Source organism: Marmota marmota, unplaced genomic scaffold (genome assembly GCF_001458135.2).
Source record: "Marmota marmota marmota unplaced genomic scaffold, marMar, whole genome shotgun sequence".
In the NCBI taxonomy this organism is placed as follows: domain Eukaryota; kingdom Metazoa; phylum Chordata; class Mammalia; order Rodentia; family Sciuridae; genus Marmota; species Marmota marmota.
Window position 1 is genome coordinate 23,488,900 of NW_026000082.1, and position 12,724 is coordinate 23,501,623.

General features: G+C 36.0%; 1 protein-coding gene across 26 annotated transcripts in view; it reads left to right on the top strand.

The window, feature by feature from the left end:
• LOC107141895 (Scm polycomb group protein homolog 1) overlaps positions 1–12,724 on the top strand; it is a 158,934-nt gene that overhangs the window by 55,039 nt on the left and 91,171 nt on the right. For all 26 annotated transcript variants that reach the window (XM_048815650.1, XM_048815647.1, XM_048815635.1 and 23 more), the window contains one exon: positions 625–868. In XM_048815650.1, coding sequence (XP_048671607.1) covers positions 625–868 — 244 coding nt within the window. The remainder of the gene's footprint in view (positions 1–624; positions 869–12,724) is intronic.

Below are 12,724 nucleotides of genomic sequence, written 5' to 3' on the forward strand. Positions count from 1 at the left end.
ATATTCTGAAGAAACCCTACCACATGTATACAAAGGAACAGTGCAAGAATATTATTAAAACACTTTTGAAATAGTAAGCAAATAGAAACAACCTTAAATGTCCATTTAAAGAGAATGAATAAAGTGTGATACATACATATTACAGAATGCTAGTAGCAGTTAAAACGACTGGAGCTAAATTTTTCAACATGGGTAAACTTCATAAATGATGTTGAACAAACAGGCAAGTTGTAGAATGATGTGATCAGTACAGTATCATTTGTGTAAAACCTTAAAATGTGCAGATAGATATGTACACATATAGTAAAGTATAAAAACAGGCATGGGTAATTGTTAACCTCTGTGGTAGGTGAAATAAGAATGGGTCAAGGAAGGGAACAAAGGGAGATTCAGCTTTACCTGTGACCTTTTATTTAAAAAGAACTGAATCAAAGATGTCAAAATATTAGAATTAATAAAGTAATATTTTGGTGTACTTTGAAATCCATTTAAAATAAAGACTAAATCTCCTTGGTAAATCTTGCATAGCAGTCATGTTTTAATCATCCAGATGAGACAACAGTCTATTGATGTATCCAGTCCTTTTCTTTGTGTCTAGGTCTGATTATTTCTGTTTCCATCTAGGAGCCACCATCACCTTCCCACAACTTCTTCAAAATGGGAATGAAGCTGGAAGCTGTAGACAGGAAGAATCCTCATTTCATTTGTCCAGCCACTATAGGGGAGGTTCGGGGCTCAGAGGTGCTTGTCACTTTTGATGGGTGGCGAGGAGCCTTTGATTACTGGTGCCGCTTCGACTCCCGGGACATCTTTCCTGTGGGCTGGTGTTCTTTGACTGGAGACAACCTACAGCCTCCTGGCACCAAAGGTAAAGGCTCTTGAAACCAGGATGCAGATGATGAGGGAGATTACCTATCTCTGTCACAGTCAGTCTGTTCTCACCAGAACACTTCACTAATAGGCAGGGGAGGAAGAGGACCAGCAGCTTAGGTACATACCAAGGCGTTCAGAGAATAGCCATTAACAGTAAAGAATTAAGTGTCAAATGAAGCCAGACATGGTTTTGGGATGAAGTACAAATTCCTCCCTGTAAGTATCCTGATTTATTATCAGGGAAGTAACTTCTCATTTATCTTACTTTTGCCTCTAACCCCTTTCAAAGTATAGGTAGTAACATTCTCAAGGCAAATGTCGTTCTCAAGGCAAATAATGAGCTAGGGTAACACTGTGTTGTAAAAAATATTTCAGAATTGTTACAGCAAGATGGGATCCATCTCCACCATACAAGCTGTGTGGCTTTGAACAGTTAATTCACCTCTCTAAACTTCTGATTCCACATCTTTAAAAGAATACCTACTTCATAAAGTTATTGTGAGGAATAAATGAAATTACATCTGGCAAATAGAAGGGGCTAAAATAAATTGTTATTGTATTAATGCTGCTATTATTATAGTTATGCTATATTTGTTACAATTACTACATAATGTTATATTATTATTATTATACTATTATAAAATTAACCACTAATAATGGGAGATATGTTCTCCCATTATTAACCACTAATTATTATACTATTATAAAATTAACCACTAATAATGGGAGAAATATTATAATAGTGCCACAGACTAAATGAATCATAAATTATACTTTTAATGATGATGATGATGATGATGATTGTTGATGATGATGGTCATAATGATAGAGATCATCCAGGATAGATTTAGAGATGGCTGCTTTTAATAAGGAAAATAATAATACTTCCATCCTCTTAAGTCTAAAGTGTACTGGTAAACCTGAGGAAAGAAAAATTCACTCTTCCTATTGTCTCACAGTCTCTTTTCTAAACTTCTGTTCTTTAATTCAATTAGCCAAATATTTATTGAGCACATCATTGTCAGCCAAGCTGAGGATGCTTTAGTGACAAAGATGAACAATAATCCTGCCTTCATAACACTTTTGTTCTAGTGGGGTAAGACAGAGAGCAGATGTTTAAATCAAGAAATAAGACCATTTCAAGTGCTAGGGATATAGCTTAGTAGTAGAGCTCATCCTTTTCCTAAGTTTGGGCCTAGGTTTAATCTCCAGCACCAAAAGAGAAAAATGAAAAAAGAAGAAAGTCATTTCCAGTAGATAATTTGTAAAGGGAAATGAGATAATTTCTCCTAAGAAAACAAAGTCTGATAAGCTAGTGACAGTGAAACTATAGTAATAATGGAAACTATATGTTTAATAGCTTTACTGAAGTATAGTTGATGTAAAATTTATCGCATATATTTAAAGTGAAAAACTTTAATAAGAAAATATTTAATATGAAAAACTTTGAATAAACATACATCCATGAAATCATTACCCCAATCAAAATAATGACTGCATCTATCATCCCCAAGTTTCTTTATGGAAGGGTAACTTCTAGATAGAATTTCTTTTCAGGAAAATTTGTCTGAAAAGTCAATGTTTGAATTAAGACCTGAATGATAAGAAGGAACCATCAAGGAAAGAGTGCCAAGCATACAAATGGGACAGCTAATGCTGTTGTCCTGAAATGTGAATGAGCTCACTTTGTTTCCAGGGCAGAAAGCAGATTGCTCTTACTAGAATACACAGCCTGAGTGAGAAGGTAGTACAAGTTGATGCCAGGGAAGCAAACTGATGTCAGAAGATACAGGGCTTTGTAACCAGAATGAGAATTTTGAACTTTATTCTGTACTTACTAGAGAACCATTAGAGGGTGCTAAGCAAGGGAGTAACAAGTGACAAGATCTGATGTACTTTTTGAAAATCACTTGAATTCATATCCAAAATATAAAAGAACACTTATGGCTCAGCAGTAAGAAAACATAAATAAACCAAATAGGCAAAGGATTTAGATGGATATTTCTCTAAGTAATATATACAAATGACTAATAGCACTTGAAAAGCTGCTCAGCATCATTAATCACTAAGGAAATGTAAACCAAAATCATAGTGATATAACCACTTCACACCCACGGGTATTGCTGTAATCAAAAGATGAACAATTACAATATTATGGAAGATTGGAAAAATTAGAACTCTCATAAATTGTGGTGAAATCATAAAGTACTGCAGCAACATTTGAAAACAATTTTGAAGTTACACATGCTTATTATGTGACCCAGAAGTTCCACTCGTAGATATATACTCAAGAAACTAGAAAACATATGTTCACATGAAACACATTATGAATATTCTTGGCAGTATTATTCATAATAGCCCAATAGCCAATGAATGGATAAATAGAATGTGGTATAGCCATATAATAAAATACTATTTGGCAATAAAAAGGAATGGTTTACTGATAGTGTTACAGCATAGCTATATCATAAAGATATTATAAGTGGAAAAAAAACATGCACTGTCTGATTACATTTATATGGAATGTCCTGAGCATGTAAATATATAGAGGCAGAAGTGGATTTGTGGTTGCCAGGGGCCAGGGGAGATATTAGAAGTGACTGCTAATGGATATGGGGTTTTATTCTGGGATGACGAAAATGTTCTAAAATTAGATTGGGGTGATGTTTGCACAAACTTTGTGAATATACTTAAACACTGAATTGTGTGAATTTTATGGCATGTGAATTATATGGCAATAAAGATGTTACCTAAAAAATCACTTGGGCTGCTCTGTGGAGAATGGATTGTGCAGTGGTTATTGTGAATGAGGAAGAGATGAGGGTGGCTTGGATTAGGATAGTGGTGCTAAGGTAGGGGGAACTAGAAGTAAGGTGATCAGGAAAGTGCCACTCCTCTATATGGTACAAGAAATATATGCCCAGGAGTCAGTATGAAAAATCTGTTGCCAATCCTCTTCATGCCTTATTAAATTATTGCTCTGAGAAGCAGCAAGAGAGGTGCCTTGGAACTGGTACTGCAGTCATTTTTATGTATTTGAGGTCAAAACAGGATAGGCTCTGGTAATTCAAGTTTCATTCAGTAAATAGGTCAATTTTCTCAGTTTCTTGCCTGGAAAATTATGTTGTTTTATTGGAAAATCTCCTAGAGACATTAGGCAATCCTACCGAACCAGAGCTGGGAGTTTGTATCCAGGAATTACTGGGCATGCATTCCTATCTGACTGCACTCACGCTGATAAGAAGTGACTCACAATGCAGTTGAGGCTTCCAGAGGAGTTTTCTGACTATTCTCTTCTGCATTTCTCTGAAGACCTTAAATTTTTCATGGAAGATGGCCAGAAGGACCAGGCTCAGAAGGCCAATAGAACTTCTTCTATATGATATTTCCAGATAGGTCCTTTGGTTATAATTCCAGCATTTATCATTCCATTGTTCCCTTCAGTAACTATTTTCTCCCTGACCTCATTCTCAGTAGGTCCTAGAGTGGAGCTTTTCATAATAGCAGAGGCTCAGCCATCTTAGTATCCTGGCTGAGGAACAAGTGATGCAATGTGGAAAGAATGTGATTACACAATTCATTTCACAAAACAAGATGTTCTCTGTACATAAGCCTGTTCTTTCTAATCTCCTCCATTCTTTCTGCCTTCTGGTCATTAGTGTTTAAATTGTTTAAAAATTCAAAGTAAGATGAAATATCTGATGCTTATAAGTAGGAAAAAACCCAATGTTCATTTAATATTTTTTTACATGCTGTTTCATATTATCTTCCTGGTAACTCTGAACTAGGTGCAATTATTTTTAGATACATTTTATTTATGAGAAAACTGAAACTTAGATAATTAAATGTCAACTCTATTGATATGAGTCTAGAGAGAGAGACTCTGGAGATTTCTTCATGGAGCAGCTGTCAGGTCCAGTACAGTTTGAGCTGTATTGCCTTCACCCATCATCCTCATACTCTCCCTGTTCTCCACTGGCCTCTTTTCAGAGCTTCATTTGAGATCCTGGATTTTGGCTCCCAGATCCTGGTAGGAAGTAGAAAAGATGTAGTGTGGTAATATATCAGAGCACTGATCTGGATTCTAGTAGCAGTAGAGCCAACACACTTGTTATATACACGAGAGGCTGAACTTGGTCTTTGAAGGACCTTCTACTTCTGTAATACATGTAGTTTAATGATTTGGGAAATAGGTAGCAAGTGACTTTTGTGACCTTGTCTCCTACTTGATTCTAGATCAATCAGCTCACCTACTACCTAGCCTCTCCTTTTCTTCTTTGCTAAACCAGTAGTATCCCTTTAGCTCCTAAACTGATGGGCAGCAGCTATCAAGATTCCAACTAATCCAGGATACTTGGTTATAAAATGAAGAAGCACTTTTTTTTTCATTTTTGAAAGTTATAATTGAAATAGACACATGCTCTATTTTTTATTAATGCTTTATAGTTATACATAATATCAAGGTTTATTTTGATATAATCATATAAGCATGGAATGTAATTTGCTCTAATTCAATCCCTAGTATTTTCCCATTTCATTCCTTCCTCTCTTCTCCCATCTTTTTTCTCTACCATCTCTACTGGTCTTCTATTTATTTATATTTTTAAGTAGTGTTTTGTAGATACACATAAAGGTGGACTTCACTGTAGTATATTCATATATGTACATAGGATAGTTTGGTAAGTTTCATTCCACCACTCCTCTTTTTTCCCATCCCTCCTCCTACCCCTCAATCCCTTCCTCTACTCTACTGATCTCTCTTCTATTTTTATGGAAATCTCCTCCATACACCTTTCCACCTCTTATTTTGGTCTAGCTTCTGCATATGGAAGAAAGCATTGATTCTCCGAGTCTGGATTATTTCCTTCAGCATGATGTTCTCCAGTTCCATCCATTTACCCACAAATACCATAATTTTATTCTTCTTTATAGCTGAGTTAAACCCCATTGTGTATATATACCACATTCCCTTAATCCATTCATCTGTTTATGGCATCTGGACTGGTTCCAAAATTTGGCTACTATGAATTGCACTGCTATAAACTTATGTGGCTGTACACTAATTTTAGTTCTTTTAGATAAATACCATGGAGTGGTATTCGAGTCATATGGTGGTTCCATTCCTAGTTTTTTTGAGGAATTTTCATACTGCTTTCCAGCATGATTGTACAAATTTTCACTCAACGGTGTACGAGTGTTCCTTTCCCCACCCCGCTCCATCCTCATTAGTATTTATTTGTAGTCATGATAATTGCCATTCTAACTGAAGTGAGATGAAATCTTTATGTAGTTTTGATTTGTATTTCCCTATTTGCTAGAGATGTTGAACATTTTTTCATATATTTTTTGGCCATTTGTATTTCTTTTGAGAAGTGTCATTTTTAGTTCTTTTGTCCAGTTATCGATTGTGTTGTTTGTGTGTGTGTGTTATATTTTTTGAGTTCTTTATGTATTCTGGATATTAATCTCTTGTCTGAAGAGCAGAGGGCAAAGATCTTCTCCTATTCTGTAAACTCTCTTATCATGCTCTTATTTGTTTCCTCCACTTTGCAGAAGCTTTTTAATTTGATGCCATCCCACTTATTGAATTTATTTGATTAATTGCACTTTAGGAGTCTTGTTAAGGAAGATGGTTCCTCTGCCAATATGTTAGAGTGTTGAGCCTACAACAAAGTTTCTGATCAAATTCCTGGGTCTTTGATCTACTTTGAATTGACCTTTGTGCATGGAGAGAGGTAGGGATCTAGTTTCATTCTTCTGCATGTGGATATCCAGTTTTCCTAGCACCATTTTCTCCAACGTATTTTTTGGCACCTTTATCAAGTATCAGATGATGTGTCTATGTAGATTTTTTTCTGTCTTCTATTTCATTGGTCTTCGGGTCTGTTTTGGTGCCAGTACCATGCTGTTTTTGTTACTGTAGCTCTGTATTATTACATGTGGTTCAGTATTATGATATCCCCAGCTTCACTCTTCTAGCCCAGGATTTCTTTGGCTATCCTGGATCTCTTATTTTTCCAAATAAATTTCAGAACTGTTTTTTCTAGTTCTGTGAAGAATGTCATTGATATTTTAATGGATATTGCATTTAATCTGTGTAACACGTTTGGTGTTAATTAATTCTGCCTATCCAAGAACATCAGTTGTCTTTCCATCTTCTAAGGTCTTCAATTTATTCCTTCAGTGTTCTATACTTATTATCACTGTAGAGGTTTTTCACTTCCTTGATTAGATTTATTCCCAAATATTTTAATTTTTTGTGAGGCTATTGCAAGTTTCCCAGATTTCTTTCTCAGCATATTCAAAATTAGAGTATAAGAAAATAATTAATTAATGTATGTTGATCTTGTAGCCTGTTATTTTATCAGCTCTGGAAGCCTTCTGTTGGAGTTTTTTGGGTCTTTTAAATATAGGATCAGTAAACAAAGATAATTTGATTTGTTCTTTCTCTATTTGTATCCCTTTAATTTCCTTCTCTTACCTGATTGCTCTGGCCAGAGTTTCAAGGTCTATGATAAATAAGAGTGATGAGATTGAACATCCTTGTCTTGTTCCTTACTTTGGAGGAAATGCTTTCAGTTTTTCTCTGCTCATTATAATGTTGGCCTTGGGTTTGTCACATATAGCTATGACAATGTTGAGGTAGGTTCCTCTATTCCTAGTTTCTCCAGTGTTTTAAACATGAATTGGGTGCTGGCCTTTGTCAGATGTTTTTTCTGCTTCTATTGAAATAATCATGTGACTCTTGTTCTTTACCCCATTTATGTGATGAATTACATTTGTTGATTTATGTATGTTGGAACAACCTTGCATCCCTGGGATAAAAACCACTTGATCATGGTGTACTATTTTCTTAATGTGTTTTTAATACACTTTGCTAATATTTTACTGAGAAGTTTTGCATCTATATTCATCAGGGATATTAGTCTGAAATTTTTTTTCCTTGATGTGTTTTTGTCTGGTTTTGGTATCAAGGTGCTACTGGTTTCATTCTTTATATTGATTTGTTTTATATATTTAGGTGAACTGTTATTTGGGACATAAATATTTACAATCATTAAATATTTATCTTTTATTTTAAATATTTTTAAATTGTAGTTGGACACAATACCTCTATTTTAATTATTTATCTTTATGAGGTGCTGAGGATCGAACCCAAGGCCTCACACATGCTAGGCAAGCACTGTACCACTGAACCACAACCCCAGCCCCCAATCATTATATCTTGTTGTTGGATGATAACCTGTATGAAGTGATCTTTGTCTCTTCTGGTTAATTTTGACTTGAAGACTGATATGAGAGTAGCTACTGCTTGCTTTTGTTTTCTTTTGCTTGATATATCTTTTTTCTATTCTTTGGCATACGGTCTATGGATGTCATTGCCAGTAAGGTGAATCTCTATTAAAATATGGCTGGGTCTTGTTTTTAATAAAGTCTGCCAATTTAATTGGAGAATTTAGACCACATACATTCAATGATATCACATAGAGATGATTTTTATTTTCTTCCATATTTCTCTTTTGTTGGTGGTGGTGGTGGGTTTTTTTTTGTTGTTGTTTGTTTGTTTGTTTGTTTTTTATTCTGGACAAACCATCAGAAGGGGACCCAGTGACGACTGAGACTGCCTTCCCTTTACAGCCTGGGGATTGAGGGGGAAATTTTTGTGGTTAGGCCATTGCTAAGGGGTTGTTAGGGAAGGGTCCTTGTGGTGTCAACTTCATAAGGAACCAGGTGTTTTTCAGGATTTTAGTCCCAGATAACAATTTCCTTTCTTATGATGATGGAGTGTTTGGGGTTTCTTTGTGTGATGTTGGAGTATTGTCTGAGGTTTAGGTCAGGGCTGAGTCAGAGTGACCTTGAGGTGACTCCTTTTCTAAGGTGGAGGATATGTTTCAAAATGACAATGCTTGTGTTAAGTCCTACCTAACATTCCTGCCTTTTTCTTTGATAACATTCCTTCCTTTATCTTTGATAAGAAAGTGATAATGGGAGAAGGGGTGGTGATATATTTTAAACTAATTCCCATTGAAAGGTGCTGTCAGTTGAGGATGCCTGTAGGTGTTGGTATTGAGCAGTTGTAATGGAGCTTAGCAGGAGAATGTTCTGGACTCTGATCAATAATGGCATTTATGACCCCCTGTAAAAAAAAGGAGGTGAAGAGCCAAAACAGGGAGGTCCTAATGGCAAGGCCAAAAATTAAACAGAGAATTGGGAAGAGAAAGGTGACTAGGCAAGTTCTTGTCTCATTGGTGGGTAAACAGATTTAAGTATTATTTCCACATCGGAAGAAGATCCCCAGGTTATAGTCATGACAATCAGAGCAATGATAGGAGACAACTTGTTTTAGCTGGAGGTGGGATCTTATAGGGAGATTTTAACAGGAGTGTGGTGTGTGACCATGATGGGTTTGGAGATATTCCATATTATGGTTAATATCTCAGGGAGAAGCACTGATCGGGATGTTAGAGGGGAATGAAAGACATTTGGTTGGTATATAAGGATTAAGGAGATGAGTGTGGGAAGCTATGGTGGGAATTAAAATGAATAGAGACATTGAACTTGGTTAAGATATCTTTGCCAAGGACAGGAGTTGGGCATCAAGTGTGTGTGGAGCCTTCCAGTCAAGCAGCCAAAAACACACAAAAAGACTTTAACCTAAAAAAAATAATTAATTAAAAAAAATTTTAAAAGATGTTAGCCTACGGTTTTAATCTGGGGTGGTAGGATCTTATTCATTGAGGTCCCCATTTCTGTCTGCCTACAGGATATATCTCCTGCCTCAACCCCTCTCTGAAGAGGTCCTTGACTGCTATCAGGGAAAAGGGTCAGTAACTGCTCTAGTGTCTTTGAGCTGATGATGGGCATTGGTTATGGCAGTCAAGGAATCCCTCTGGAGGATCTGTCTGGAGTTGCCTCAAGAGAAGCTAGGAGACAGCTCCATGGAGGGTCATATTTTCATCATCATCTGGAGCTTAATGAACTCTGGCATCTTGTGCACCAGGGCAGTCCAAAGGTCCATAATAGCAGTTGGCAGGTGGCTGGACCAGGTATACATGGAGGAAAGACCATGCTAGGACAACAATAAGCAATGCAGCAAAGCATTATTGTCTGTAGTTAGCACAAAAATAATCAGTTTTATCAGCCAGCCTCTGAAGACTATGAAGATAGTAACTTATTAGAGCTTAGGATGTGGTCTGACACTTCATTTACTTGTGAGTGGAGGTCATTCAAGGCTTTAGAAACATTAGTAGATTTTCTAGAAGCACAACGTTTAATTTTTATAATGGCACAGGTATCTCCTTGAGCTAGGGAATACTATCTGATTTCTATGAGGTGGATTTATTGGCATTATCTCTATGTTAACTGAGCCACAACCTCAGCCCTTTAGGTCTTATATACATCTTATATTTGGATTTCCCTCTTATTCCTAAGATTTGGAAAGTTTTCTGATATCATTTCATCTGTACCAACAATTCTTAAATTTGGTCTTTTAATATTATCCCAGATTTCTTGGATACTCTGGTTATGGTCTCTTAATATTTTTGTTGTCAACTTTATTTTAAATATTATATAGTTTGTCTCCAAGGCCTGAGACTCTGTCTTTAGAGTGATCTAATTGATTGGTGATAGTTTCAATTGATTTTTTTTCCTTTCCTTTTTTTTTTTTTTTTTTTTTTTTGGGTACTGGAAATTGAACCCAAAGGTGCTAAATCACTAAGTCCACATCCCCAGCCCCTTTTTTATATTTTATTTAGAGACAGGGTCTCACTGAGTTGCCTAGGGCCTCAGTATGTTGCTGAGACTGGCTTTGAACTCACGATGCTTTTGCCTCACTCTCCCAAGCTGTACGTTGAATTTTTAATTTGACTTACTGAATCTTTCATTTCCAGGATTTCCATTTGGTTCTTTTTCAGACTCTCTCTTTATTGAAATGATCTTTCACTTCCTATATTTTCTCTCTGAGTTCATTCTTACATCTTCTTTCAGCTCATTGAACGTTTTAACTATTAACTTTCTAAGTTCTTTCTCTGACATTTCCTCCACTATGGTATCAATGGGATCAGTTTTTGAAGTTTTTTGGGTTATTTGGGGTGATTTATTCCCTTGATTTTTTTCATATTGTTTGTATATCTATCCATCTGCTAGTATGATTATCATTTCTGCTTTTATGTAAGAGACTATATGGTGAACTTATTTCTATTAAGAGTCCCAGACTAGGCAAATATCCAAGTATTCATACTTTCATTAAGTGTATGTCCTCTGCTATTCCTAATATCAGCACCACTTTGAGAGAAGATATTAAACCCTATTTATTACAATCACTTCAGAGCAAAGCTACATACTAACCAGCTTTAGGAAAAACAAAAACTTATTGATAATATTCTCTACAGTTCCTCTAATCCAGATAGTAATGTTATAGAATAGGTTGAGAATTAGTTATTAAAGACATTAAAATTACAATTATATAGGGAGAGAAAATGTGCAAATGTAATTGAAATAGATGCATGTTTATTTTTTAAACTAAAAAGCAAAATAAAGAATCCAGTGCATATGGCATAATAATCCTAATGAGATCTTCAGCCATCATAGCTATGCACTTAACTTTCCCTTGCTCTGATTTCAGATGGGAAAACCAGTTTCAGATTATAGCTTAGCTTTCTCTGAACTTTTATAAGAAGAAGTGAGCTTGAGACCCATGCTACTTTGTACTTCTATTTTTTTTTAAATTAATTTATTGCTATTCCAGATTATCTATCAGTCTCATATGACTTTATTTAATGACTAACTACCCCTGTAAGATGTAAAACAGTGTTAGGCCTGTATTAAATGGTATCAACTGGATCTGTCTGATTTCTACATACTAATTCAAATATGAGAGTCCAGTACAGGTGCTGCCCTTCAGTACACCTGTTGGAGTATATAGTCAATCGGGCCTTCTTTACCCTTTCAGTCTATTATTTTCGCCTGGGACAGATTTCACTGTACAGAGATAAAACTTCAAAATCTGACACAATGTTATGGCTAATGTACAGGAATATTACCCTGGCCTGTATGTAGGGTAAGAATTTGGTGTTTAAAAGCCAAACTTTTAGAATATCTCCGCCCGCCCCCCCCCCATGAAAAGTGTTTTCTACACTTTTAAGAATATTCTCTTTTATTGTAAAACTACAGTAGGAAAATATGCTCCATTCAGTTTTGGATTCTAGGATTAAAAAAAGCATTGGTCAAACTGTAATCCTAGAGTACAGAGAGGGAAACTGGGATAGACACAACTAAGGCTTGTAGGTCATGACTTGAGATCATTGAAATTCTAACCATCAAGTCATGATTGAATACTAGTCATTGGATGGATCAAGAAGGACACCATAGTTTTTTGAGTGTGTAGACCAATAGAGAATTACAACTTTGGAAGAGCAAAGTGCAGAATACCTTTAATCTAGATGGAGAGATTGAAGGTTGGAGATCACAGAAGCCTTCAAAATGAAACCTGAAGATGGTTTCAGAGATGGGAGACAGAGCTCTAGCTAGCAGTGGGAACAGATTAGTGGAGGTCCAAAATTTAAACAGAAGTATAGTTAAGAACACAAAATGTGTTTAAATGGCTAGATGATGAGTTGTAAGGAGAGAATTAAACAAGGAAAAGTCTGGAGAGGTAGGCACAGGAAAGGCACAGCTTTCCTTAGAGGGCTCTTTTCAGGAACTGGGAATTAACCCGGTGAGCAGTGAGAGCCATTTAATGGATTTTAAGTGGTAGAATTACAAGCCAGAGCTCTGTTTTGAACCATCCCAATAGCAACAAAAGGATAAATGGTGTCCAGAGGCCAGAAGCAGCAGTTAGCCAGCTGGTATC